Raw genomic sequence first — 27,853 nt, forward strand, 5'->3', positions numbered from 1 at the left:
CAAAGCACCATCACATACGAACCAAAGGTTCTCTGAGCTCCCGTTCTGCAAATTTCGAGATCGAGAAAACGATTCAGAAAGATACAGTTTCGCTGCATTGCTATGGTAAGTCTTCGATTCTCTTCTCCATTAAACCTACTGGGATTTTTCTCTTACTCTTGACTGGAAAGGACCTACAAAATCCAAGTTTCTTAAGTTTTCATCTCGCGATTTGGACTCATCCACGTCATGTAGTCTCTTATAGCAACTCGGTTACCTCCTCATTTCTGATATATTTGTCTATTGGAGCTCACCTGTATGTGATTTCTTCGCTTATAGTCCTGATGGAATCGATAGAATCCATCCATGGAAATTTTGGAGTTCTTTTTCTTTGGTAGCCATATTTTCCATAACACCGCATTTGTTAGTTTGGACATCCTCATTGTATGGATTATGCAGTGAAGTTAATCGAAATGTCGATTTCCTGAGCCTCCTTCCGTAGTCTTTCCGAAGAAGAATTGATGTTATTTGGAAATTTTTCTGATGAGAAAGTTAGAGTCCTCATTGATGATGCAAGTGATATGATGTTATCTTCATTGGTATAGTTAATAATTTGGAGTTCCAGGGATCCCCTGGTTTATCATTCGAGAGAAGGGGAAAAATGAACACTGATTTTGTTCTGAATGCCCTGGTTTTATAAAGCTTAGAATTATCCTTATTGAATGCATGTCGCAGAATGAGATGTATTTTCCCTTAATCCTGGAAAGCATGTTCAGATCGAATTAACATGTTTAAGTTCGTTTTTTATTTAATCAAGCAGGCTGAGTGGAAGACCCGATCAAAGCAAGCTCTTCTATTAACATATCAGAGTTTTGGTGTAGTATATGGTGATCTAAGCACTTCTCCACTTTATGTTTATAAAAGTACATTTTCTGGGAGAATGTTCAAACATCAGACTGAAGATGCAATATTTGGGGCGTTTTCCTTAATATTTTGGACTTTAACACTGATTCCATTGTTAAAATACATTGTCCTCGTGTTGAGTGCAGATGATAATGGTGAAGGTGAGGCTGATGAACTCTGTTGCACTACAATCCCCCCCCCCCCCCTCACCCATTGTCCCCATTCTCACTGATGAAATTGTGTTGATATTCTTGAGTTGCATACAGGTGGAACATTTGCTCTATACACACTTCTGTGTAGACATTCAAAGTTCAGTTTGCTTCCTAATCAGCAAACAGCTGATGAGGAGCTCTCCGCATATTATTATAAGGGTCACTTGAATAGGAATGTGGCTCCATCTTCATTTAGAAGATTTCTTGAGAAGCATAAAAAGTCGAGAACGTCTCTACTTATTATAGTTCTATTTGGTGCTTGCATGGTGATAGGTGATGGTGTTCTCACACCTGCAATTTCTGGTAACAACACTGGCTTGAGCTTTACCTTCCATTACATAGTCTATATTTTTTTTGTTTCTCTCTTGCTCCTCATACAGTTACATTATTTTCATACTTGTTGTGTCAGCTCACATTTTTATTTGTTTGCAGTCTTGTCATCTGTTTCAGGGGTGCAACTTCAAGCAAAGAACTTGCCTGATGGTATGTTACTTTATGAGAACCCCCATCTTCTGGTCTGACTTAGAATAGCTTCTTGAAACTCTTAGCAAACTCTTAGAAGACTTTGAAAACTAATATTTTACTCAATATATGAAATAACTAATCTCTGTGTCTGCATCTGCATCTCAACACATCAAATAGTTTGAATATGTAAGAGGTTTGATTACAGTTGGTAAACAATGGTTTACAGCTGAACAAGGAAGAAGAAAGGAAGAAGAGAAGAGAGAAAGAAAAAGAAGAGAGGTGAGAGAATCGTGGATGCTAGGAGAGATCTCTCCTAACACCTATTTACTTCATTAATAAACACTTTAGGAATTACAAAGGCCTCCCTAGGGAAGTAAAAGGTAAAAAGAAATAACCGAAATTTCGATGAAATGGTGCATTTTTTAGACCAAAATTTCCGAAACGAGATGACCGAAATTTTGGCGAGATTTTGAACTATGGTTGTGCTGGATTGAAATTATACCTGATGATGTAAATCATGGTGTTAGATGTGTAAGCAATACAGTCAACATGGGTACATGGATTATGCCAAGGTGGTGAAAATTATATGGCTGGAATAGTTAGAGTGATGATCCAGTGTCAACAGAGAGCTATCTTGATGCCAATGTGGACGTTGGTGGCAGTGTGGCATTTTCTAGAAAATTGCAATTTGCAGTATGGAAAGAAAAGAGAGTTCCATGCCCTAGAAATTTTGTGAGGTAGTGAGAAATCACTCAATAGAAAATCCATGCTTTTAGAAGTGTACAATTAGAACCATAACCAACAGAAAAATCCAGATGATGCCATGTTATGTTAATATAGACTAAATTTATAATAACTTTCTTTGAATTAGTAAATGGTCAACCAAATCCTCAACAAATAGAAGTAAGAAAGTTAGCTCATTCCTCTAAGATGTCCAGTAGATATACTTTCAAACTCTTTACAGTTAGATGCCCATAAAAGTTTCTCTGGCTTTGGCTGCCAGTCTATAAGCTGGAAGCAGGTAGTTGTCAAAGGATCTGTTGTTTCTTGCTAATCATATGCTCCAAAATACTTCTGAATGTATAAGAGACCATAATCTCCTTCCCTAGAGGCCATCTGACTCTCCCCATATTCAATCTTTGAACAGATTGCTAAGTTCCTTAGGCATTTTACCCCCCCCAAACACCCCCCCTGAAAAAAGGTTCCTTAGGTATTACCCATGCTTGTCTGAAAGATTCCAATCTCTCAGCCAGACTTTGAAGGCAAAGGTGCAATGAAGCAGAAAATGGTGGATTGTCCCCTTCTTTTAGATGCATATAGCTACTATGGGCTAATGAAACTCTTCAGATAAGATGGTATAGTGTGAGAATCTTGTCTCACTAAGCGGTCCAGAAAAAATGGATCTTTGAAGGTATACCTTCCCATCCATATAACTGTTAAGGCATAATTTCTGGCCTGATTTCTGAATAGTGCTTCATATTGCAAGTTGCTGGAGAAGGTCTCCACTCTATTCAATAGAAAGAGCAAACAAATTTTAACTAAACTAAATTTAGAAAATAATGATGTGCTTAGAAGTGTTAGTAATGACATGTTTACAAGTGGGATCTATGAAAGCTAACAGATAAAATATTACTGACCTGAATTATAGGGAAAGATTGTTCTCTCACCTCCTCTAGTGTCTCATGGAGTCTTTAGGTCATTGATTGCTCCTTGTTGGCATCCATTTGAAGGAAATGTCCATTCTAAGCTTCTGTTGCTGCTTCCTTTTACTTTTATTTACCTTCTGCTTTTTTGATTTCTTAAGATCTTACTCCTGCTCTTTAGCGTGAACAAACTTATCAGTGCTTTTGTATGTAAAGAATAATTTAGAGAGAAAAAAAAAAAAAAAAAAAAAACAGATATTCAATGATATTGCTGATTGCAGGTGTTGATTTATACACTGAAACTAAAAGAGAAAGAAGTTATCATGTAATAATTTGACTTGGCAACTCTGATTCTTTGCATGAGTAAAGCGTAGATGCCAACAGATGGAGGAAGCAAAAGGGATAAAATAGAGAAAGAAAAAAGAGTTATATCTTTAAGGCTCTTTTCGTTCCTCTTTTTTTTTTTTCTTTTGTGGGGAGGGGGAGGGGTTGGCAATATTGCTTTCAATGAGTGAATGATCTGTTGCATTTCCACATAACCTACTTGTTGTTATGTACTTATTTTCTTGTCTCTGATTTCCCACCTGGAAATTACTTTGCATTCTGATGGATACACAGGTATGGTGCTTGTTATTGCATGTGTTGTGTTGGTTGGCCTCTTCGCATTGCAGCACCGTGGTACGCAGAAGGTGGCCTTCATGTTTGCACCCGTTGTAATTTTATGGTTGTTCTCTATCGCTGTCATTGGCATCTACAATACTGTTAAATGGAATCCAAAAATATGGCGTGCTCTTTCTCCACATTATATTTACATGTTTTTCAGAGTGGCCGGAAAAGATGGTTGGTATTCTCTTGGTGGAATACTTCTGTGTATGACAGGTGAGTGTGATATCTGAGAATTGGATAACTGTTGGCATGTTATTCTTCTAGAATAGTTATTAATAGATTTGTAAGTTCCTTTCTTCCCCAAACAGGCACTGAAGCGATGTTTGCAGATCTTGGCCACTTCACAACTTCATCCATAAGGGTATGTCAATCAAGGATTCTCTAAATAATAGTGTTTTAGCTCTGACTGAATCTCGGCTGACATCAGTTTGTTTTTGTTAAACGGAAACTAAATAAACTCACACTTACTACTTCTTATTTGTGCACTACTGAGGCCTTGGTCAGGGTGGCTAAGAGAAATTCTAGCCCTATAGGTCGAGCCTAAAAAGACTTCTTTTTTTTAAGTACTTTGGGAGAATGGGAAACTGCAAACCATTTCATGATATGATATTCTGAGATCTTTAAATAAGAATTGCATACATGCTCATTGTTGTAGACCATCCAATCAGTTAGACTGATGTAGGAAAAGTCCTACGTTCAGATTAGTTGTATGCTTTAGACACTCCTAACCTTTAAGTCTGCTATGATAAAATTCTTGGCAAAGGATAGATTGATCAGATAGTTAAATATCTCAGTAGGTATTTTGTTTTTCCTTTTTATTTTTTTGGGCCTTATTTAGGGTTGGGGTTGTTTGGCAAAGAAGAAATTTGTTGAGTGATCAGAAATTGATCTGGACTGAGAAGGGAAGATCTCATTCTAACATCTGATGGCATATTTGGTAGGGTGGAGGAGACGATAATAAACAGCATTCCCTCAGAGATTAGCCATTTAATTATTTTCCTTTACAAAATGTGGGTGTAAGCTGTAACCTCCAAACATGATCTGGGCCTCAAACTGGTTTTTTATGAGCTTCCTTTATGAAAATAGATGTTGCTCTATGTGCATTGATATGATTTCTGACAACTGAGCAGGCATGAATCTGTATGATGATTCTGATTCGTAAATTAAAGACCTAGGAACTATTTGGGCTTTATAACTTGGCCATGTTATAGAAATCTTGTTACAGAGGTTGGTCAAGGACCCTATATATTCATGGGCACAAAAGCTACCGTTTGAAGTTTAGCTAAGATTTTACAAGGCAATCATAAACAGGTTCAGGAACCAGGTCTCTATGAACATGGAGTATAATAATGTGGAAGACCGGAGATTTTATGCCTTCATTATGATGTAAATACTCAGGCTTCAAAACAGATATGCGAACAAAGCATTCATTTGTTGGTTGATCTATTTTGGGCTCACAACTTCATTATGGGGTCAGAGTGCATAGAAGATAAATAATGGTTAATTTGGAGTTTAACACGAGTTCAACTTCTTGTTGTGATGTGCTGCATCATATCACTACTTGATGTTCATTCATGCAGACTCTTTGTTCAAAATATTGTGAAGACCATCTGGTCCTCCTTTACGTAGACGCTATTACTGTCCTATAGAAAATGCTATCGTATTGGTAATGTAAAGACTTATTTGAGCATAGTTGTCAATGCCTTGGCGTCCAGGCGCCTTGACAACTAATGTCGCCTTGGTCTCCTTGTTGGTGTCACCTTGTATTCAGGCCCCCTCCAACTCCTTGGGTCGCCCGGACGCCGTGACAACTATGATTTTGAGGGCTTTGTCGTCTTTTGGAACTATATTTATGGGTAATTTTGTAATTTGATTGGGGTAAAGACCATTACCTGAGTACATATGAAGTGCCAAATATTGTCGCATGGACAATATTGATCTTAGTTAAGGTAAATTATTATCTTACAACATTTAAGAAAGACAGAGATACGTAACCTTGACACATTTTGTGTCATCTTTTTGCTATAGAGTTTCCAAGAAGTGACTAAATTGACTCTATGAAGGGTCTTTTTCTTTTTGATATCTTAAACCATTGGGTTTACTCAAGGAAAAGAATGTCTGACTTCATGTAGGATAGGAGTTCTTGAAAGTAAAAGGCTTCAGAATTTAATGTTCTGACATTATAGGGTATTGGTGTCCAGGGTAGGGAATTAGAACATTGGATTTCTGGAATTTGGTCAATAGAATTATAACATTCAAAAAATTAGGATTATTGATTGGAGAAATCAGAGGAGAAAATGGGTTAGAGAGAATTTTGTAGAACAATGAAGGAAAAACGTGCTAAGTTAGGGTTTGGTTTTGAAGGGTTGAGGAATTTTTTTTTTTTTTTGGGGGGGGGGGGGGAGGGGATGCTATCTAGGGCTGAAACAGGATCGGGTTGGGCCGGGCTTTATAAAACCCTAACCCAACCCTGAGTCCCCTTAGCTAGGACCAAGCCCAACCCGACCCTAACTCAGGGCCTAAAAAAATCAACCCTGACCTGCCCTCAGGGTCGGGCTGGGCTGACCCTGATTGGCCCTGATCATGGGGAGGGGGGAAGGAAATGCATGGGCTAGAATGGGTCAGGGTGAAAATTATCAATTTTACATAAAATAACACTATAATAAAATGTATTACATCACTTATTATCTTCATATATAATATATTATATAACAAAATGTGGGTGACATTTAAAGTTTATAATATATATTATATCAATATACATTTTATAGTATAATTTACAACAAGACGGGCCGGGCCAGGCTTAGCCCAAGGCCTCAACCCTAGCCCGACCAGACCCGACCCTGACTTAGGGCCAGAAATTTCCAACCCTAACCCACCCTCAGGGCCAAATATCTCAGCCCAGGCCCTGTTCGGGCTCAGGGCGGGTTCAGGCCCACAGGGCCAAACTTACACCCCTAATGCTGTATATGAGGTTTAATAAATGATTTAAGGATGAGGACTGAAATACATTGGAAAACTAGTAGCCAGCTAGTACAGGAATGTCAGAGGGTGATAGATTGATCAATTAAATAATGGAGAGGGATTGATGGCATCTTGGCAGCTAGGGGTTAATTGGCTATGGATTCGAGAAATCAAAAAATAAAAGTGTGCAGGAAAAAGAAAAAAGAAGAAAAAGAAGAAGATGATGAAAACATCAGGCTGAAGTTTATTTAATCATTTATGTCCGCAAATGAAAAAGTCACAAAGGAAGTCTCCCATGTTTTGGAGCTTTATTATATTCCTAATTTTATTCTAATGTTCACTTTAAGGCTTAAATACTTAAATTAACGAGGACTTAGTACTATAGTTGCCTAGTTGGACACTAAATCTGAAATTCAATGAACAATATAATAGAACCAATAGTCTAGAAACTGTAACCAAATGAAAAGCTTGACTAATATACTGAGGACACCCCAGAGACTCAACCAGATCCTTTGAATATCTCAAATTTGGAAAGCTGTGAGTTCACAGTAGGTCCCATTTCCCCTATTCTGGGATGCCATTCAACATGGTCTCGTCTACTAGATGTATATATGGCCTAACGGCACATGATTAAGAATCCCCTTTTCCTGGGACAGTTGTTTTTGACAGAATGCACTTTTCTGCAGAATTTTTATTGCTGGTCCTTTTCAGTATGGATCAATTCCACGTGTGGATTCGGTCCTCTAAAAGGGGTGATCAATAGGAAGAACTGAGAAGAATATGGGGTTGGTCAATTTGCGTGAAATAGAGTATATGCGGAGCATAGACTGAATTGGAAAGTGCACAGAGATACTGAGGGTAACAGAGAAGAGGCAGAGTTTGGATGAGTTGTTGCTTGCTTTAACTGGGATAAATAAAATGGTTGTACATTTATTATCTCTTTTATTACCTATGTCTATATTTATGTGCCTTATATAAATATAAATGTGATAAATAAATTTACATATATAATAGATTTATCAAGGGGAGGAGATTATTAAAATCGTTGTCTTGCTAGGCTTAGGAGGATGTGCGGCCATTTTGAGACATGTATAGGGCTGAAGTCGCCAATCCAAACTGTTGGATAGAGTACTATTTGGATAGCCAACAAGTCAAATTTCGTAAACTAGTTCAATCTTATGGTCCACCAAGTATTGACCTTTCCTCTTGTATTTTCAGCCATCCAACTATTTTTCAGATTACAGTGGTCTTTTGATCCTTTATATGTCAAGGTCTCTTATGATGAAACTGGAAATATGGATGAAGGGCGACAGGCTTTCTAGTGCACCAAATTTAGGCATCAAATATGTTGCCACCTGGTAGATGGTTGCCTGCCACACCAGCCTTGAAGAACTAGAAATTCTGCAGTCCTTCGCCCTTACAATAGCTTTGTTAGTTACTATAACAATCTTCATTGTTATTATTTTTCTTGCTGATTTCAGGACTCCAATGGAATTTGTTTTGTTGTTGAAACAGATACAGGAAAATATATGTTGTTGCATATCTTTCCATGTCATTTCTGTCTAGTCAGTCTGTTCTGTAGGGACCATCCAAAGGCGGACCTCATACACTTATCAAGACGCATTTGACTAGTTTTCTACTTTTTAACATGGCCCACTCCATGTATTGGAAGGAAGGATCCACGATCAGTGTGAGATCTAACGTGTTTGAGTATGATGCACTAGCACTGCCCATACATCCATGCCCCCACATGTTCAGGGATGCATCTTAGAGTATGCCTTTAAGAAACTGACAATCACTTTCTTAACATTTTTGTTGCTCATTGGAGGACTAGAAAAATAAATTAAAAAAAAAAAAACAATTTCAAAATATAATTCTTAAGCCTACCATGGACTTTAATCTTATTCTTTAATTGGCATAACTCTCCTAGGTAACTTTTGCATTTAGCAAAAGTTGCTTCATTAGATAGGTAAAATCCATTTGGCTTTCAGTGTTATCAAACTGCAGTCACAAGCAAAGACCCAGAATCATGACTCAGTTCTGCACTTTTACATTTTCAATTTGAACATAAAGAACTGTTCCTTAAGTGGAAATTTTGGCCTAGAGATCTCGTAAACCCATGGACTTCCAGTCCTGGACCTCTTGGGCCATGTGAAAGGGCTATTTCTTGCTCCCTTGTCATCTTGAATTGAGTGCTCCGACTTCTAGATAGTTTCTTCTGAAGAATAAGGTTTATGCTAGGGTTCCTTTTGTTACCTTGCAGCTTCAATATGGATTTTTCAATTTTTTTAGTAAGTTTTTTTGCTATGACTCATATAATGATAGGCTTTAATGTCCTGTCAAATATTTTGTCTCAGCAATATCAGTCAATGCCTGACCATTTTTTTATGAGCAGGTTGGATTTTCTTGTGTTATTTACCCTTGCCTATTACTTCAATATATGGGGCAGGCAGCTTTTATTTCGAAGAATTTCTCTGCCATACCTATCAGCTTCTATGCATCTATTCCAAGTAAGCTTTCTGAAACACTCATCAGAAAAGCTAAGCCTTTCTGATAGACCCATTGTTAGTTACCCGCCTATGATATATGATGTGTATAATCAGCATACAACTCAAATGGTCGGAAAAAAAATTTACTGTAATCTGGTGTATCCCTTCTTCATACTAATACCAATTCCTATATGTTAATCTACATTTTTTATTGCTCTTATGTAATTTGTATATTTTATTCTATATGCTGAATTTCCACATATTTATGGGTAAATTTTAGTCTCTTTCTCACTTCCCAATTTGAATAACACCTGTATTTATCCATATTGAATTTTTTACGTATTGTGAATTGGTAACTATGGATAGATCATCATGGATGCAAAAGCAAGGGATAGATCGGATACCCCCTAAGCAGCATTCAACCTTGCATTTCATTTCACTATTAGATGCATATATTCCATCTAGAACAAAAGTTGGGATCCTCCAGTCAGGTTTGCATTTGGCCTGGAAGGTCCTCAGGCTGGCCAACTGAATTGTGATTCTGCCTCATTGATGTTTGATACCTTTCCCCTTTCATATGTTTTACTCCAAAGTGACTTAAAACTTTCCTAAACTTATTACATGCTCATGCGCAACATAACACCTTCTTATCATCCCCCCCATAAAAGAAAACTCTTCTTTTATATGTGTTCTTTCACTCAATCTTCCTGTCATTCTGCATTCGCAAGATACATATTGCTATGCTTTCTCACTGTTTCTTATTATTTGTAGGACCTTTATTTTGGCCAGTTTTTGTGTTGGCAACTCTGGCTGCAATTGTTGCTAGTCAGTCTGTTATCTCCGCTACATTCTCAATCATCAAACAATGCCAAGCATTGGGTTGTTTCCCACGAGTCAAGATTGTGCATACATCACGACAGATATATGGTCGGATCTACATCCCGGAGATAAACTGGATCCTTATGGTTCTTACTTTGGCGGTAACAATTGGTTTCCAGGACACAAACCTTATAGGAAATGCTTATGGTAATTCTAGAGTTGTAAATACGATTTTTACTTCTGAAAATCAAGTCTGTTTAGTCAATAGTCATATTATGCTGCATAGGTATGTGCACCATCCATATGTATGCGGTTGCTATGTTGGCCTATCAGTGGATCCATTCAATTCTACTTTTATAGTTTATAAATGAATACTATGCTGCATGTACACCTTGAAATTGTATACTTTCTCCAAGATACATGTCCATACAGATGCACCACAGACGTGACACTGCAAGGAATAAGTGTTAAATAACCAACAGGTTAATGGATGGAATACAACTGATGGTTGTGGTATTTTGATTTTACTAGAGAGGCAATTAAGCCAGTATGTAAAAGGCCTGAAGGGCTTAAATCGTATCTGACACCAATATTCCTGGAGTGAATACATGGGGAATAGAAAAGGATGAAATCTACCATTTGTGACAAGTTCCACATTTCAACCCAGTGAAGTATTCCCACCTATCTTGACACACTCAATTTTTGGTCAGTCAATGAAATTTTGCCTGATATTCGATGGCTGTGATACTCTGATCTAGTTGAATATTACCCTGGGAGGAGATAGCTGAGGTAGAACCTCAACCAACCTGCAGGTCCATCACATAGTTGTTATGGCGCCAAGGCGAACTTAGGCAGTTGCCAGCCGCCTTGTCCTTGGCGAGCCTAGGTGATGTCTTGAGAACTATGTCCACCATGTATGCACCATGCTGAACTGAACATGTCAATGTCATGACCTATGTATTTCATATAATGAGATCATATACAAATGAAATAAATAGCAAGATCTTTTCTTGCCTTAGTTGAATATAAAACTAACAGTGATTTTTCTTTATTTCAGGTATTGCATGCTCGACCGTCATGTTTGTGACCACATGCTTGATGGTACTAGTTATCATCTTCGTGTGGCAGAAGAATTTCTTATTTGCCTTAGGATTCTTCCTTTTCTTTGGGTTCATTGAGCTCACTTATGTTGTATTTGCTTATGTGAAAGTCTCTGAAGGGGGATGGGTTCCTTTGGTGCTATCCACAATCTTCTTGGTTGTGATGTATGTGTGGCACTATGGTACTAGGCGAAAGTACCTCTTTGACCTGCAAAACAAGGTTTCGATGAAATGGATCCTTGCATTGGGTCCTAGCCTAGGGATTGTCAGGGTGCCAGGGATTGGTCTCATCTACACTGAGTTGGTAACAGGTGTTCCATCCATTTTCTCCCATTTTGTGACCAACCTGCCAGCTTTTCACCAGGTGATTGTCTTTGTATGTGTGAAATCTGTCCCTGTGCCATACGTCAGTGCTGATGAAAGGTACCTCATCGGCCGGATTGGCCCAAAATCTTATCGGATGTACCGTTGCATCGTCCGATATGGCTACAAAGATGTCTGGAAGGATGAAGATGACTTTGAAAACAACCTCATGATGAGTATAGCAGAATTCATCCAATTGGAAGCGGAAGGTTCTGACATCTCTGAAGGCTCTGGTGATGGAAGGATGGCAGTAGTTCGGGCTTCTGAAAAGTTTGGGACAAGGCTAGTGATGTTGGATTGTAATGAAAATAGTATAAACAATGAGGATACCATTTCCACTGCTAGGAGCAGCAAGTCAGCCACATTGCAGAACTTGCAGTCCTTGTATGAGCAAGAGTCTCCCCAGCCGAGTCAGAGGCGGTGTGTCCAGTTTGACATACCTCAGGGAGAGTATATAGACCCACAAGTGAAGGAAGAGCTTCTGGAGCTCGTTGAAGCTAGAAATGTAGGGATAGCATACATAATGGGTCATTCCTATATAAAGGCCAGGAGAAGTTCTTCATTTTTAAAGAAGCTTGCGATCGATGTGTTATACTCTTTTCTTCGGAAGAACTGTCGTCGCCCTGCAGTGGCCCTGAATATTCCTCACATAAGTCTAATTGAGGTGGGCATGATCTACCATGTGTAGAATTGCAGTTTTCATCAGGGGACGCAGCACTGGATACCAACAGCAAAACATGTCAGGGTGGTATTTTCTTGTGGCTGCCATGCCCGACCTATTGATGGTTCCTGACTCCACAGCATTCGAGTGTTTGGTGGGTCCTCTAAAAAAAATTTATGCTGACATTACATTGAGGTGGATAGCCAGTTTAGCAGTTGAATACCCAGCTATTCTGAGTTGAATAAATATAAATGCTGAGATGGAGGATGTTGGGGACCAATTTGTGGAACACTACATGTCTACATCTGCCTTGTATCTGGACACTTGAAGGAATAAAATATGAATGAGAATACATAGTGTCAGCCATATTAGTGTATCTAGTGCTGTGTTAGGTATGCATTCCCAGAATAGATTTGGGCTCTAGCACACGTTCTGAAACTCAATTCTTCTCTATTTTCTCGCTTCAGAATGTGTTCTAGACACATAATCTATTCTGATAATGCATACCAAACACAACCTAATCTTTGAAAAATAGATATAGGGGATGGGGGGTAGGCAATGTAACAATGGGTATCTGCAAAACAGAAACTCATCTGCATCCCCATCCACCCCCTTTTCATTTGAGCTGAGTACACTCCAAATACGAAAAATAAAATGAAAGGGGCAAAAGGTTTTGGCCATGCCCTTATCTAATTACTCACTTCAATCCCTATGCATTGCATGACAGGAAAAGAAAATCAAGAGGGAAGCCATTACTTGTAGTATATAGCAATTGGCATGTCATGGAAGTCTTGTCACATTAAAACAAATGGATCTAAGAGAATTAAAAGAATTGTATGTGAAAGAACTCACAATGTTCAAATTCAATATTTAGTTACTTATTAAACCCATAATATAAAAAGGTGAGTTTCCCCAGGGTGCCAGTGTGGGGAAAAGATTCACACACAACACCAATGGCGGCATAAGAAATGGTATAATCCACATGAGGTCCACATGGTCAGGTACGAGGAAAAACAATTTAAAAAAGTCCACACAAGAAGGCAATGTACACTAGCATCGTGAGGAACTTTTTCCCTCTAAAAACAATTCTCTCATATCACTAAAATAATTTTAGCAAAATTGCATAAAATACAAAATTTTTTTTGGGTATTCACAAAAATTTCTTTTTTAGAGGAATTTATATATATATATGGCTTAACGAAAATGTTGTAACAAGGAGGAATGAGAGTGCAGGATTTTATTTTAGGCTATATTTGGAAGCCAATAAAAAAGAGAAGATGTAAGTTTGGACTGGGCCACAAAGCTGACTGTTGTGGATGTTTTGTCTTCCATTGGTTGTTCTATAGAGTTTTTGTTTGTTTGGAGATCTCTAAATGTTGAAGCCCACATTTTGGCTCAAGAAGCTTTTGGGTTTAATCTTTCTCTTGTTTGGTGGTGAAGGCCCACCCCCTTTCATGGTTAATCGTAGCCTCATTTCGGATAGAAACTTTTCCTCTCTATTCAATTGATTTGGATCTTAGGCCTTTCTTTGTATTAAAAAAAAGAGAAGCGGTTTTCTGTCCGGGAGTGTGGCCTACGCCAGCACTCCCATGAGTCTATATCTCTCTTCTTCAAAATAAAGGGGCAGATGTGTCTTTTCATATTGGAAGGGGAGAGATAGACTCATGGATGTGCAGACGTAGGCCACACTCCCAGACAGATTTCTTTTTTTCTAAAGAAAGTAGGCTCCGTTTGGTTACAAGGGGAATTAAAGGAAAGGGAAGGAAAAATTTTCAAACCTAAAAAAGAAATTTTTGTAATCATTACTCCATGTGATTGTTTAAACTACTTAAATTTCTTACCATATATAGTAAAGATGCATTTCACATGTAATATTTATTTTACATTTTAAATCAAAGGGAATTGAATGCAAAGTAAAGTGGAATTTAATAACCAAATATGGAATGATTTGGAGTTATTGATATTATCACATGGTGTCACATGGGGTAATGATTACATAAATAAAAAAGATTATTTCTTGTGAAGGGTTTTTAATTCTCTAGTTGTCAAGACATTCTGGAAAGTTGGAAAACAATGCAACTTTCATAGACTATGTTTGGATGTCGAGAAAAGAAAAAAAATTCAAAAAAATTGTTAAATTAAAGAGAGGGACACAAAAATCAATTACATCTAGGGATGCAACAGGTTCGGATTGGGCCGAACTTTTCAAAAGCCCAACCCAACCCTTAGTCCCCTTAGCTGGGTATAGGCCTGGCCCAACCTTGACTTAGGGCCAGAAAATCCAACCTTGACCTACCCTCATGGTTAAGGTGGGTTGAGACTTTGATTGGCCCTAACCATTTGGGGGGGGGGGGGGGTTTGGCCAAGTTGGGGAGAAGAAGAAGAATAAAGAGGACGAAGGAAGAAGAAGAAGACAAGGCCGGGCTCAGTCCCAGGCCTCAACCTTAGCCCAACCCTAACTCGAGCGATAAATTCTTAGCCTTGACCCGTCCTCAGGGCCAGCATATCTCAACCCAGGCCTTGTTCGGGCTCAGTGCGGGCTCGGGTCGTCAAGGCCAAATTTGCACTCCTACTTGCATTATGATGATTTTTTTTTTTCATTATGTTTTTCTTTTCTTAGTATCCAAACATATCCTAATTTTTCATTTTGGAGTTTTTTTTTTTTGGGGAAATTTACAAAACACCCCCTGAAAATTGATCGAAACTCAGATCACCTCCTAAAATTTGAAAATACTCAGATCACCCCCTGCATTAGAGCCCTATACTCAAATTAGACTTTACCGTTAGTTAACTGATGAAGTCAGCTGATTAAATTTTTTGAAAACCCTAAACTACCCTTGAGAAGAGTATAATTTCTATTTTACCCTTAGATCTAAAAACTTAACATGTATTCTTTTTTTTTTTCTTAATTAAAATAAATAATCAGATAGGGAATATTCCTTCTCCTTCTTTCCAAATATAGAGTTACTATTTTACCCTTGAACCTAAAACCCCAAATATCCATCTTCTTCCTCACATGACCTGCAACTTAATCTCTGCAACTTATTGGGTTTCAAAATTGCAGGTAGAAACCTGCAAATCACGGTTAATCGGAATGACCACCTGCCTACAACTCTCGATGAGGGGATAAACTCATACGGCGACCAGTATGCCGGCGAAGGATACCGGAAAAAAATCCTTGCAGTTTACAAGGGTTTCAAAAACCCTTGCGGTTTACCGGAGTGGCCACCTGCTCTCTATCTCCATCTCTCTCTCTCGTAACTCTCGGAGACGACTGCAGCGGTGGCAGTGGTTCAAGTCTTCTTTAATCGCAGCACCTATGCTGCCTCTATTCGGTTTACAAATCCATCAACCAATAAAACCCTAAAATCAAAACATGGGTAAAAAAACAAAATCAGTAAGATCTGAATCCAATAAGATGAATTGATAATCGCTCGTTGGATGTTCCGTTGCTAGTTCTCTGTTCGCTGCCGACACTCCCTGTTAATTTCACGGGCAACACTGTGGAGGATTCGGTTGTTGACAGACGCATTGAGACTGTGAATTTGGTCGACTCTGGGTTCTCTCCTGACTCCTGTTAATCTCTGATGCACCCTCTGTTGCTTTACCCACTTCATCCCCCGCGGCCTCAAGTGATGATTCATTTATTCATGCCCTACTGATAAAACCACCACCCCCACACTTTTGAATTCCGCCTTTGATTTTTTTCATTTTTTTAAAATCCTTTTTGGGATTTCTTTGTTTCCTCTGTAATTTTACCTTGTTAGCTTTTGAATTAAGAATTCATTCTCTTTAATCGAATGGTCATCTCGCAGTGACTTTGCCTGAGAAACCCACCTCCGGGAGTTACAAGAGAGAGATAGAAGAGAGATGGAGCGTGTAGACATAACCATTGAAGATGCAGGTTGGTCGGAGATGGAGAAGGAGAAGATATGTCTCCGGTGCCGGTGCTGGAGAAGGTGAAACGCTTTAGTCGTTCATCCCACTTGATTTTGGGGTTAAAATTGTCTTTTCAATGTACAAGGATAAAATGGTTTTTCTACACCAATAACTAACAGTAGACTAACAGCGTTACTGTAGAAAGGGTGATCTGAGTATTTTCAAATTTCAGGGGTGATCTGAGTTTCGATCCAGGGGGTGTTTCGTAAATTTCTTTTTTTTTAATAATATTTTTCCACCTTGGAGTTACTTGCAGGAAAAGAACAATCGAAATCCTTGTCCGGAAAGGGGTAAGATGGTATTTTACCCCTTGCTTGTGTGTGTGGGGCGAACACGATAATCGATAGTAGCGGCAGGCGGAAGTAGAGGATCCTGATCCGGAAAAGAAACGGCTGCCTGGTCCACTAGCCGCTGCTACAATGGGTTCGATTTCGACATCGTTCGAATTGGGTTTGGTTCCCGCACTATTTGCTTGTCTGCATCGAAAAGGTTTTTTCTTCTACATCGAGAAAAGATATCATCATTCGTCAAATGACGTTGAAGTATCCAAGCTAATGTGGAGATAGATGGATTGATTTGGGTTTTATATTTTCGATACGAAGAACTTCTGTATTTTTTTTATGTATGGCACTAGGGTTTTAGTTCGGTGATGCAGAGATTTGCGGGTCCTCTGTGTCGGATTTAATGATTTCTTCCTGCTACTACCTCGCTCGACGGCCACTGCTTCTATTACCATCCATTTCTATGTCCAGGGTTTCGAAGCGTTGCGGGAGTTTATGGTCGCTTAATCGGAGTTTACATGTTGTTGATTCTCATTCAAGATCTTCAAAGAATGTAAGGAAAGATATATAAAACTCGTTATATATTATATTTTCTTAAATTTTACTCCGAACATCGATAAGTGTTACCTTTGGCGAAATTTTGTTTGAGCTATAACTGTAAAATGAATTACATGTTTATTATTTCCTGTCGCATTTCAATCTCGTAGAGTTTGGTGCGTCTTCGCCATGCATCTCTGAGTGTGTTTTTAGAAGAGAATAAGCAGCCTGAGGAACTATTAAAGGAAGAATTAGATGAATCAGGCACTGTAAAAAAAGGACTGGATTTCAAGTTTTCGAAAGGTTAGATTTTTCTTTACTCAGTCTCGGTTTTGGTTATTTGTTTTTCATGTTTGAGCATTACTACTGGATGTTATGGACTTAAAATGTTACTTCCCAGCTCCTTCATGTGGAAGAATGGTTGGGTTACACCGTCTAGGTATTCTTAAATATCTACAAAGAGCTGAAACTTCAATTTCTGGAAAAGAAAATTGGCTTACAGTAGTCCAAATCCACAAGGCAGTTCTGGCCATGAACTTTTGATCAATGCCGTGTCCAGGTGGTCTATCACTGTCTTGTGTGGCTTGATAACTTAGGTGACTGGAGTATGGTCCATCTACGATATGCACTAACCCTGACTTCTATCGTTTGTGTGCCTTCATCATTCCTGCCTTCGTGCTGCCCATTAGCTTGTACATTTATTTACAGTGGATATTTTTCGAACTTTTAAAGATGCAAGTATGTTCTGTGGATTATAAAGTCATAAAACAAAGCCATTCTTTCTTCTACTATGAATAATGGTGGCCTTCCGGAACTAAAAATATTAAACACTACTTCGTTGTCCTTTTTCTTTTTAGTTTAATCTCATTTTGTCAGCACTCAGCAACTTACTAGGAGTCCACTGAGCCAAGATAAGGAGGCACTTGTGAGCATTGAGGTTCTTAAAGATGTTTGAAGCCTCTCAATATGTGCAAGGAATCTGGCCAAACTTCAGCCTTTCTCTAACTCGATCTTGTCTCTCTACGGATGTACAAGTGTATAGGAAATGGATTGTTTTTACTGTTGGCTGATGTGGCCCAAATTCCTACGTCAGCATAACTTATTGGTAGTTGCTAAGGTTCGGACTAATGGTGGTTACTAAAACCACTCCTAACCAAATTACCACGTCAGCATAACATATTGTTTGTGCTTGAGATCTCATCTTCAATTGTTTGACATTGTGATAGCTATAAGCCCATGACCAATGTAAGATTCTTTCTCGTTTTCTTGAATGTATATTAAGGTAGTGTTTCGAATCTTTTCCTAATCTTTGGATCAATTTACCAAATGAATTACTGGAGTACATGAGATGCATAATGCTGGAGATCTGGTGGCCTGCTTCCAGTGTCAGTAGCATGGTACACAATTTCGCTGAAATTTAATGGAACTTGGCGAAATATTTCAGTTTTGCAAAGGCTCGAAACGAAACCCAATGCGATACCCAAATTCATCAGCCAAAGAACTAGTCATACTCAATTTCCAAGAGAATGAGAGGTTCCCCGATGCAGGAAAATCAGAGGAATGGGCTCATTTTAGTGAAAATAAGCTTTTGGTCTGGCAATATTTTCTACGTGCATGGTGAGATGAGATCTGCTTCACTATCAATGGAGAATAGGGTTACGGCCGCTTGTCCTCACACTTCTCTTAGATTGATTACAGAGAAAGAACCCTTGCTACAAATTTATAGCAAAACCCTATACAGAAAATTTACCGAAATACCCATATAGCCCCTATGGCCTCTTAACGGCCCTTCAGAATCAGCACACTTATGCAAGCGATGGAATACAAGACATCAAACCCCCAACACCTATCTACCCCCCACCAGAGTTTAAGAGTCTATATATCTATGTTCTCTTAGCCATTCAGGCATACTAGTTAATCTATAAAAGCTTCGAGTTTTTTAGTGTGATGTGAGAGATTTGCAGTATTACTTAGGAGAGATTTCAGGTGGCTATCTGTGGGATTCTAGTAGCATTGCAAGGAGATCTCCTACTCCTCTATCAGCTATTCTTATTCCATCCATTCCAGGTCACGTTCTCTCTATTTGGAAAGCTTCCTAATGGGGTTTCTAAGTCACCTAAGGTTTAGATTTCAGAAATAGAATTGCAGATATAGGAACAGGAAACCAGCAAATAGAGAAATTTAATAACTCAAAGAAAACAAGTCTGATATAGTAGAATTATAGGTCGAGTGGTTTAACAAAATAGGGGAATGATTCATAACCTTCGATTCTAATCTGATGGTCAGATTTGGAAATATGTAGAATACCCACTTGATTTAGGAAACTGAATTTCAGTCACACATCTGAATTGATTACAGGATATTCAGGGGTCAAAGCTTCAGTTTTACATGAAAGGAATTAAAGAATAAGCATCAAATTGAAGCCTTAATGGTAAACCGAAGTCATGTCTAAGGGATTATGTGAGAAAACTGTGATTTTAATTGGCACACTCAAAGTAGGACTCTCAGATTCAATTGGAAAACTGAATAAAACAGAATATTAAATCAGTAAAGCAAATTGGCAGCAAGAAATAGCAATATCGATTGAAAATAATGCTGAAATACTGAACTTAATAAGTATAAATTGTGAACAGAAATATTCTAACTGAATCAGAAATCGCAGGTGATAATATAGAAGTTTAGATCTGATCTGCTCGAATGGAGAACAAATGAACGATATTGAAGGGAGAGAAACATTCAGGATTCCTTCTAAACCAATCTGGAATTCACAAGATTCTTGCTGAATCAACAGCAAAACACTTCTGAATCCATAGAAGCGTGGTTCTTAGTTTTTGGTTGAAACTGCAAGATATCTCGGTTTCGAGCCCCACCCGAGACGAACCCTTGGATCGAAACAGGGTCGGTTCAGGTTTTGACCAGTTTCAATAGGTTTCAACCATGTTTTGGTCGAAACCTTGGGTTCGATTGAAACATGGTTGCACCATGGTTATATTTTCACTTAAGCCGATCGAAACCTGTCCATTTTGACCCAACACCCAGATTGCTTTGCAGATGGGTGCTGATCAAGGAGTATATGGTGTCAAAGGGCAGATTTCACTCACAGACCCGGCGTCCATTGAGTCCTAGCTTGGCAGAGGTGATGACGAAGACATCGAGTGGTCGCATTCCTTGGATGGCACTTCCAAACCTCCCCCAGGACATGATGATGGTGGTGGTGATGATGATGGTCTAGAAAACGAAACCTATAACGATGCAGAAAAGAATGGAAATCACAAACAAAAAATTTCACAATGCACACAAGGATTTTATGTGGTTCGGCAAGATTGTCTACGTCCACGATGAGATGAAATTTGTTTCACTATCAATGGATAATAGGGTTACAGCCCACTCTTCCGCACACTTCTCTCAGATTGCATACATACATAGAATCCTCACTACAAATATATAGCGAAACAAGACAATGTACCCCCAACAGATGGTGGTGGTGGTTATGATTTTTTTTTTTTGGTAATAGGTGGTGGTTATGATGATGGTGATAGATTTGCAGCCTTACGCGAGGAGCATGATCATGCTTTTGGTATCTATATCTTTCTTATTACTTCTCAGAATTGCTTCAAACTTGATAGTTAAGCTTCTGATATTGTTCTCTATTGATTCTGAATTGAAACCTGGGATAAATTGGCTAGTATATTGGATCTATTGCCACTGCCCTGTTTTCCTAGTGCTACTAGGAGTACCCCTGCAGACCACTGTCCAGGTTTCAGATTCCTGAGATCTTTTGCAGGCAGGTCCTATTAACTGAGAATCACTGATGTAGGAAGAGGAGGACCAGAAACATAGTTCAGCAGCCAGCCCTTAAACCCCATCGAGACAGCCAGCTTTTAAGCCCCATAAGCCCAGCCTTCCAGCCCAGATTTAGCCTTGAAGACAATCAGCAAAAGGCCTATCCCCTTTTAAGTATGTTGCTCTTAGGCGTTTCCAAAACTAAACAGGACCTAAACCCTTGATTTTGAGAGACATCAAGATGGACATTCGTGATCATTGCAAGCAAGGTTTTAAAATGCGGAATTGGAGACAGAATCAGACACTGACGATTCCAATCCAGATCGGATCGGAATCGGCCTTCAAGAACCCTAGAATCAATGCACAGATTCCAAATAGGGAAATTTCTAGGGTTTTGGGTGTGAATCAGCCGTGTCATATCGGTTGGAATCCTGATTGGTCACAACTGATTCCGATACGAATTGGCCGATTCAAAATTCTTAAAACCCTGGTTGCAAGGCCTCCATTCTTCAAGGGAAGAGATCCAATAGGTATTATCCTAGTGGAGAAATGGAACATTCAAGTTCTTTGGCTTTGAGAGTGTTGTCCTTTGCTCCTGCTATTCTGTGTCGGGTTTGCTGTTTTGTGATAATGGGCTGCTTTGATTTTTTTGCTTTTTTCTTGCCCTTGTGTCCCTCTTTGTGAGAGGTAGCTTGTGAGCCTATTGGCTATTTTTGTATAGTCCTTCCCCCTTCTTTTCCCTCTAGTTTTGCAATAAAGTGATATTATCTATCCAAAAATAAAAAATAAAAAAAATCTTGCATCAAATCTTGAGCAGTGTATTATTATTTGGATCTATTTTAGTATCTTTGGATAGTGATAATATACCACAGGTTTCATGACAAGTCAACTATTTTAGTATGTATAGAAGGTTATACATAAGACATATCAGTGGATTTTCATGACAAGTCAGAGTGTTCATTGATGGGTTTGATCCTGTTTCAGGCTGTAGATGCAATTTTTAGAGTACCCGATAAACATTGGACGGTACCATGGACAGCAGAGACCATTCTTCAGATGGGCATTTGTGTCACTTTCTATGATGAAACATCCAGAAATAAAAGACTAAACAATATGCTTCAGCAACTGTGGGTACTTATGGTCATACTCCCAGAAGGTTTGTTTGGGACTTGGTCCTCAACTTCAACTCAATGCAGTGCAGACTCTGCACTAGTTTTTTATTTACTCTGCAATAGAGGTGATATAACAGATTGACGGGTTTCCACCAAACATGGGATCCAAACGTTTTGTGGGGCCCACATTTGGTAGAAACCCTACAAATGGTTATAAAGTGTGTTGTAGAGTTGGTACAAAGAGGAAAACATATGCAGAATTTTTTTATTGTAACCAAGCACTGTTGTTAATTGTCAACTGAGAGGATGAGTTAATATGGACTTGTAGTACAAGTTCGAAGACATACTCTTATTGCACAGGTTTTAAGAAAAATCTAAATAGCTCTTCAGGTCTTCAACTACTCGAATGAGTTGTTAATCACTAACAATTACTATAAAATTTTGTTTCTGCAGGTTAGGCTCCTTGGGATTGCTTCATTCTGGTATGTCGGATCTTGGATAATTCCTTTCCTGGCCCATGCAGCCTTTTGACGGATATGACCGAAGGCCTTTCTGGGATCACAATCTTTCACCACTGCCTTGCAAAATTCCATCCCCTTCCATCTGATTGGTTTAGGGTCATCCTGAGTGGGAACTGGCTGTTTGATGTTGGTTTGGGTTGCTTCATGCTCCCTCTGGTCAATCGGCTATCCCAAGTCAACCTTGACCTGTTGCCATGTCTGCCCTCAACACTTGTCTCTCTTTAAAAGTGGTGAGCAGTCAATTGTGGCTTGAGACCCAGTGGTAATGGCTACAATATTATTTTCAGTGTGCCCCAGTGTGGGAGGAGATTATCTACCGACGATTCCTTCTCCCTTCTTTGACAAGATACATGCTTGTATGGCGTTCAATACTGGTAAGTTCACTTTTCCTTCAGTTTAGGACATTTCAACATCCAAAGGATGTTTCCTCTTATTTTCCTTGGGGTGGTGATGGGTGCTGTCTTTGCACGATCAGGGAACTTTTTAGCATCAAATCTATTACATAGCCTGTAGAATGGCTTTGTATTCTTAGATCTAATGAAATAATATTCTTGTTCGTAGTTTGTACTTATACATGAGGAACAATTGGTCACTATTTCATCGCCATGCTTGTGATGTTAATAGGGTTGCCCAACATTGCCAAAAATGCAGCCAACTGTTAGTTGGTAGGTGAGAGAATTTGCCAAGGTTCAGCCCAACTTGGTTAGTTCTTTGTTTAATGGGACCCCAAAAACTGGATTGACTGCAACATGGAAGAAGTTTTTGCTTGGAGACTCAAACCAGTGGGAAAAAAGTGGTTATTCACCATCCCAAGTGGTGTACACTGATCTGATTGCTCTACCAACGAGTGTTGGCTTTTCTTTTTTGGCAGGAAAGTGAATTTGTTTAGGGTTGTTACTGGCATCACAACTAACAAACTTTTGTGACAATAATATTTCTCTATTTAATTTATGTAGAAAGGGATTCCAAATATGTAGGCTGTTATGTTAAAAGGTTGGATTGATGTATATATTAGAGGTTACAGTTGGTACCGGGTTTTGATTTATGGGAAGGTATCTTTATTATGGTGGACTTGTTTTTAGAAATTTTTTTTTTGGGAAAAACTTGTATTTAGGAAAGCTTGGGAGGGATTCTTTAGCAAATGAGAATGAGTGATGGGTCACTTTTGCTTTCCTTTTTTTCGGTTTTAAAGAGGGTGACCTGTGACAGAAGAAATAGTTTTTCATTGTAGTCGCTTTCCATTCAGGATGCTTTGCCCTCAAAACCATGGTGAAGGCCAATCTCCTCCGACCACTGTATGGACCCCTTGTCTGCTATTTTTGGTTGTTTTCTTTTCCCCTTCTTTTTCTAAGCTATCCATCTTGTAAGGAATTCTATTCTGTAAGAATGCGACATTAACAACCTCACTGAACCTAAAATCTTAATATCCACAGCCTCTCAGACCTTTTTTGGATGTAAAGCACTTTGTGTCTGCAACTGTGGCTGACCCAATCGATACCCAATCGATAATTATTGTATTGAAATCATTCTTCCCAAGAGAGATGTAATAATCTTGAGACAGTATAACCCCATCTTTGAAACTGGGTGGGGTTTATGTTTGATTCATTCTATCTGTAATGAATATCCAATGATTTGTTGTAACATGTGACCTTACACCTATTAAAATTGGTACTCTTTTGTCACATGTTTGCACTGGATTTGTAGTTGTATGTATAGGTTGTGGTGAGGACATTTCAGGAGGCTTAAACCTTTTTTTATTTTTTTTATTTTTAATGTGACCACAAAAATAAATGCGTAGTTGGTGCATACCTTTACCAAACATTGTGACCAAACAACAATATATGACTTATAGAGGTATAATGTAATAATTTGGCATTAAATTCGGATAATTGTAAGGAAAAAAAAAAAAAAAAAAACTCCATTTGAACTTTTATTGAACTATAAAGAATTTATGATAGTCTCTAGCTGGAGAAATAATTTGGTGGTGTTAAAGAAGGAAATATATGTAGACATAATAAAGCTGTATATAATGATGTTAGTGACTATTGCAAGAATTATGAAGGGGATAAAGTTGGATTCTCAAGTACAGTTTAGATTTGATCATATAGCTTATATCATGGGTAAGATTTAAGCCCATATTTGTTTGCAGAAATAATAAATTAGCTGATTAGAGACGTTTGGGGTCAGGTCCCTTGGTGCATGTTTTTTAGCTGATGTTATGGTTTTGATGAATGAAATAAAAACATGGATAAATATAAAGATGGAATTCTCTAAAGATCTTTCTTGAAATCAAAAGTTTTTAAGATAAATAGGACAACAACAAAGTATACGGGGATTAACTTTACTAAAATTACGATAAAAAAATTGGTCAAGGGAGATATGTAAAAAATGTATGTTGTAAGATACTTAGGTTCAATCATAAATAAAGAAGGATAAATAATTAGATAATGATGTTGCATAGAGAATTAGAACAAGATAAATGAAGTGGAGAGGTGCTTCTAAACTGTTGTATGATCAACGTATTTCATTATAAGACATAAAAATGTATTGATATGGTCAAGAAATCTAAGGACAAAGTTAATTTAACTAGAACGTTATCTAGTAAGTTTAAGGTTGTTGACATTAAATTTTATATAACACAGAAAAATGTATTGATATGGTTTAGTTTTGAAATTATCCCTTCCAATTCCTCACATGGGGGCAAAAATGACCATCCTATCCCCTGTCCGAAAACACTGTCCAAGATGGGGTCCACTCCCCCTTATTAGAGGAATTGGAGGAATTGGAGGTCCCCGCGAATTGGAAGTGATAATTATTCTGATGGGATCACGTAAAATGTTGCTGTGGCTATTTTTACTGCATGGAGGGGATTGATTTTGGTCGCTCTAACCATTGGATGGATTGGATATTGTTTAGGTAACTTTCTATCAAATTTTCACTATATTGATTTTTCAAACATTTTCCACCCTCTATTCTGGTAATAATTGAAGTCTAATCTTATTCTACCAAAAAATATATATATATTGAAGTCTAATCTTATGGAGATATGACCACTAGGGTAAAACGGATTTTCTTTAGTCATGGAGCCCATTGAACTGCCCACGAGCTTTTGTTTAGCCAAAACATTAAGTCCTTTGAATTGCCACACTAGTCAGTCGGTGATATCTCTTCACACGTGATCATCCAGTGGTGGCCATGTGGGGAGCAAAATATAAATTATTAGGGAAGAAGAATGTTGTCTGATCGTGTGATTCTTACATCAATGTAGGGTCAATGAGGGGATGAGCAAAGGCATCCAACATGAGGGGTGAGGCAGTTATTTCATACCCTCACATACCCTCATGTGTGGGTCTAAGCAAACGATGAAGGGTACACTAGTACTTTCTCTCTCTGTCCCTCTCCCCCCCCCCCCACCCCCAACATGAAATGACCTCTCAAATGAAACTATTTGTTGCTCCTTAGTGATGTGTTCAATATGCCACTTGCTTAGAGAACCCTCTCCCTAGAGATATTTTTTACCTATTAAGAATTTAAAATCTTTTATGGTTGGTGTGTGGGGTGGGGGGGGGGAGTTAGGGAGCTTGAAAAGGTATTGGAAGCCACCTACCTTTCTAGGGTTTTGCATCTTCATATCATGAAAGGCAGGTTTGTATTGGCTAATCCCAGTAATTTGTTACATTACATATCTTCGAGTCTGGATTAACTCCCCTAGGTGGAGTGTAACGACATTTTCTGTACGATTTTGTGACTACATATGTCCTTTTACTTTCACAAATACTCGTCTAAACACTTTTAATGGCAGCATTGATATGTACCATAGAAAGGCATTTGTGGAAGCAAAAATGATACGTGTTGTCACGAAACCATATACATGAAGCCTTCACGTACGGAGAGATTAGATGAGGTGAGGGGGGGCTCCATATCTTTCCCGGTTTTCCCCTCCCTATTAAGTAACAAACAACTATATAAGTATAAAGGACAGTCTCTCAAAAGCCCTCACAATCTTGAAAGAGAATCTCCTTCTTGAATTTGGATGGAAAGAGTGGTGGAAGCCATGGAAAGCTCACAACCACCTCTTTCCATTGAGAGCTTCTCCCATAGCTGGTTAATCAATTTCAGACCCTCTTTCGAAGATTCCCTGGTAGATGATCCATACGATGAAACTGCTGCTTTCATAGAATTAGATCCAAAGTTGACGCCTTCCAAGAGATTCTTATCATACGCCCATGATTTCAGCTTCGATTCCAATTTCTCTCACTCTCCTCCTCTGTTTCTTGTTCACGCCGATGAACTCTTCTCCAATGGCCTCCTTATGCCTATCTTCATCAATCCATCAAAGATGGAGGCTTCGAACGCCATTAAAGCACCACCACCACCACCAGCAGCAGCAGCACAGACAGACATCTCTGAAGAGGAATCATCAGGAGCTTTAATTCCGTCCAATAAAGATGGGAAATTACAGTGGGCATTCCTGAGGAGGTGCAGGAGATCTTCGAAGTGGATATTCCACAAATATGTGAGTTTCTTCAAGCCTCTGTATCAGAAAGTAAGGGATTCTGGAAGGGCTCGTAGTACAAGTAGAACAGAGTCCATTGACAGAATCTGGGGAAGTTCGCGTTCTCCAGAGGTTTCTCCTCGAAACAGTTCGTTTTCTTCAACCACTGATTGGTGTGACATTGACGATGCCGTCCTCCATTGCAAGAAATCGTTTGGTACGTAAGAACTCTTCGCTCCCTGTTCTTTCTTTGTTTCCTTTTTCAGTTGCACAATTTGGGATTCAAATTCTTCTCCATAAATTAAGGGGCAAAAATTTTTTTTTGGGGTTATTTGCAGAAAAGGGTGAGAGACTTCTGCAGAGAGGATGAACAAAAGGTAAGGAGAAGGAAGAAGCAGCTAGAGGGGCAACGAGGAAGAAGAAGAGAAGAAGCCTTGCTACTCCTTTCAATCTTACACATTACAGGAAAGGGAAGGTCTGAAGAAGATCCAAACAGTTTAATTTTCTTTTGTACAAATTTTTTTCACTCTCTTTTCTCCCTATTCCTCTCATTTCCTGTGATCTTTGGATGATAATGTATATTTTTTTTATTGATATTTTTAGTCATTTAAAGTAGGAGAAGGTTCATGGTTGAGCCATGGCGATTCTGAAATTGCCCCTAGAATGATAATAAAATAAATTACTTTCAATTTATGCCCTTATTTATTTTTTTTTAGGAAAAATGTTCTTGGTTATCCTCTCAAGTGCAGCTTGAGCATTCGATAAACAAGTGAGGTGCACTGGGCAATGCACTGCACTTGAGAGGATAAAGATCCGTGCGGCGCTGGTCATGCCCTTAGTTAGTAAGTACGCGTATAATACGCATATTCGAACGTTTAAATCAAAAAAAATTTCATCCCCGCATAGTTTTGTATTTTTACA

At 38.6% G+C, this 27,853-nt stretch overlaps 2 protein-coding genes and 1 pseudogene across 3 annotated transcripts; all 3 read left to right on the plus strand.

Moving 5' to 3' along the window:
• On the plus strand, positions 1-12,628 carry LOC122664652 (potassium transporter 7-like). 2 transcript variants are annotated; one of them, XM_043860570.1, is made up of 9 exons: positions 1-105; positions 800-1,043; positions 1,149-1,397; positions 1,527-1,577; positions 3,821-4,081; positions 4,177-4,229; positions 9,228-9,342; positions 10,093-10,347; positions 11,198-12,628. In XM_043860570.1, exons 1-9 carry the CDS (start codon positions 103-105, stop codon positions 12,289-12,291), a joined length of 2,325 nt encoding a protein of 774 aa, XP_043716505.1. In that variant the 5' UTR covers positions 1-102; the 3' UTR covers positions 12,292-12,628. The 2 variants fall into 2 exon arrangements, with proteins under 2 accessions (XP_043716505.1, XP_043716504.1); XM_043860569.1 differs by having other exon boundaries at positions 88-105; positions 797-1,043.
• Positions 2,530-27,381, plus strand: LOC122664653 (probable membrane-associated kinase regulator 6). Its single transcript, XM_043860571.1, has 5 exons — positions 2,530-2,664; positions 2,884-2,886; positions 26,455-27,149; positions 27,271-27,308; positions 27,344-27,381. The coding sequence occupies exons 3-4, from the start codon at positions 26,471-26,473 to the stop codon at positions 27,300-27,302; spliced, it is 711 nt and encodes a 236-aa protein (XP_043716506.1). The 5' UTR covers positions 2,530-2,664; positions 2,884-2,886; positions 26,455-26,470; the 3' UTR covers positions 27,303-27,308; positions 27,344-27,381.
• On the plus strand, positions 21,354-22,997 carry LOC122666055 (annotated as a pseudogene).
• Positions 27,382-27,853: the final 472 nt, after the last annotated feature.

This window comes from Telopea speciosissima, chromosome 6 (genome assembly GCF_018873765.1).
Source record: "Telopea speciosissima isolate NSW1024214 ecotype Mountain lineage chromosome 6, Tspe_v1, whole genome shotgun sequence".
Taxonomy (NCBI): domain Eukaryota; kingdom Viridiplantae; phylum Streptophyta; class Magnoliopsida; order Proteales; family Proteaceae; genus Telopea; species Telopea speciosissima.

Excerpts from the sequence above, each read along its gene's own strand:
- LOC122664652 (XM_043860569.1), top strand. Across the intron at positions 1,398-1,526 it reads TCTCACACCTGCAATTTCTG|TCTTGTCATCTGTTTCAGGG; the intron begins GTAACAACACTG and ends ATTTGTTTGCAG. Across the intron at positions 10,348-11,197 it reads CCTTATAGGAAATGCTTATG|GTATTGCATGCTCGACCGTC; the intron begins GTAATTCTAGAG and ends TCTTTATTTCAG.
- LOC122664653 (XM_043860571.1), top strand. The coding sequence starts at position 26,471 with ATGGAAAGAGTGGTGGAAGCCATGGAAAGCTCACAACCACCTCTTTCC. Across the intron at positions 27,150-27,270 it reads CCATTGCAAGAAATCGTTTG|AAAAGGGTGAGAGACTTCTG; the intron begins GTACGTAAGAAC and ends GGTTATTTGCAG.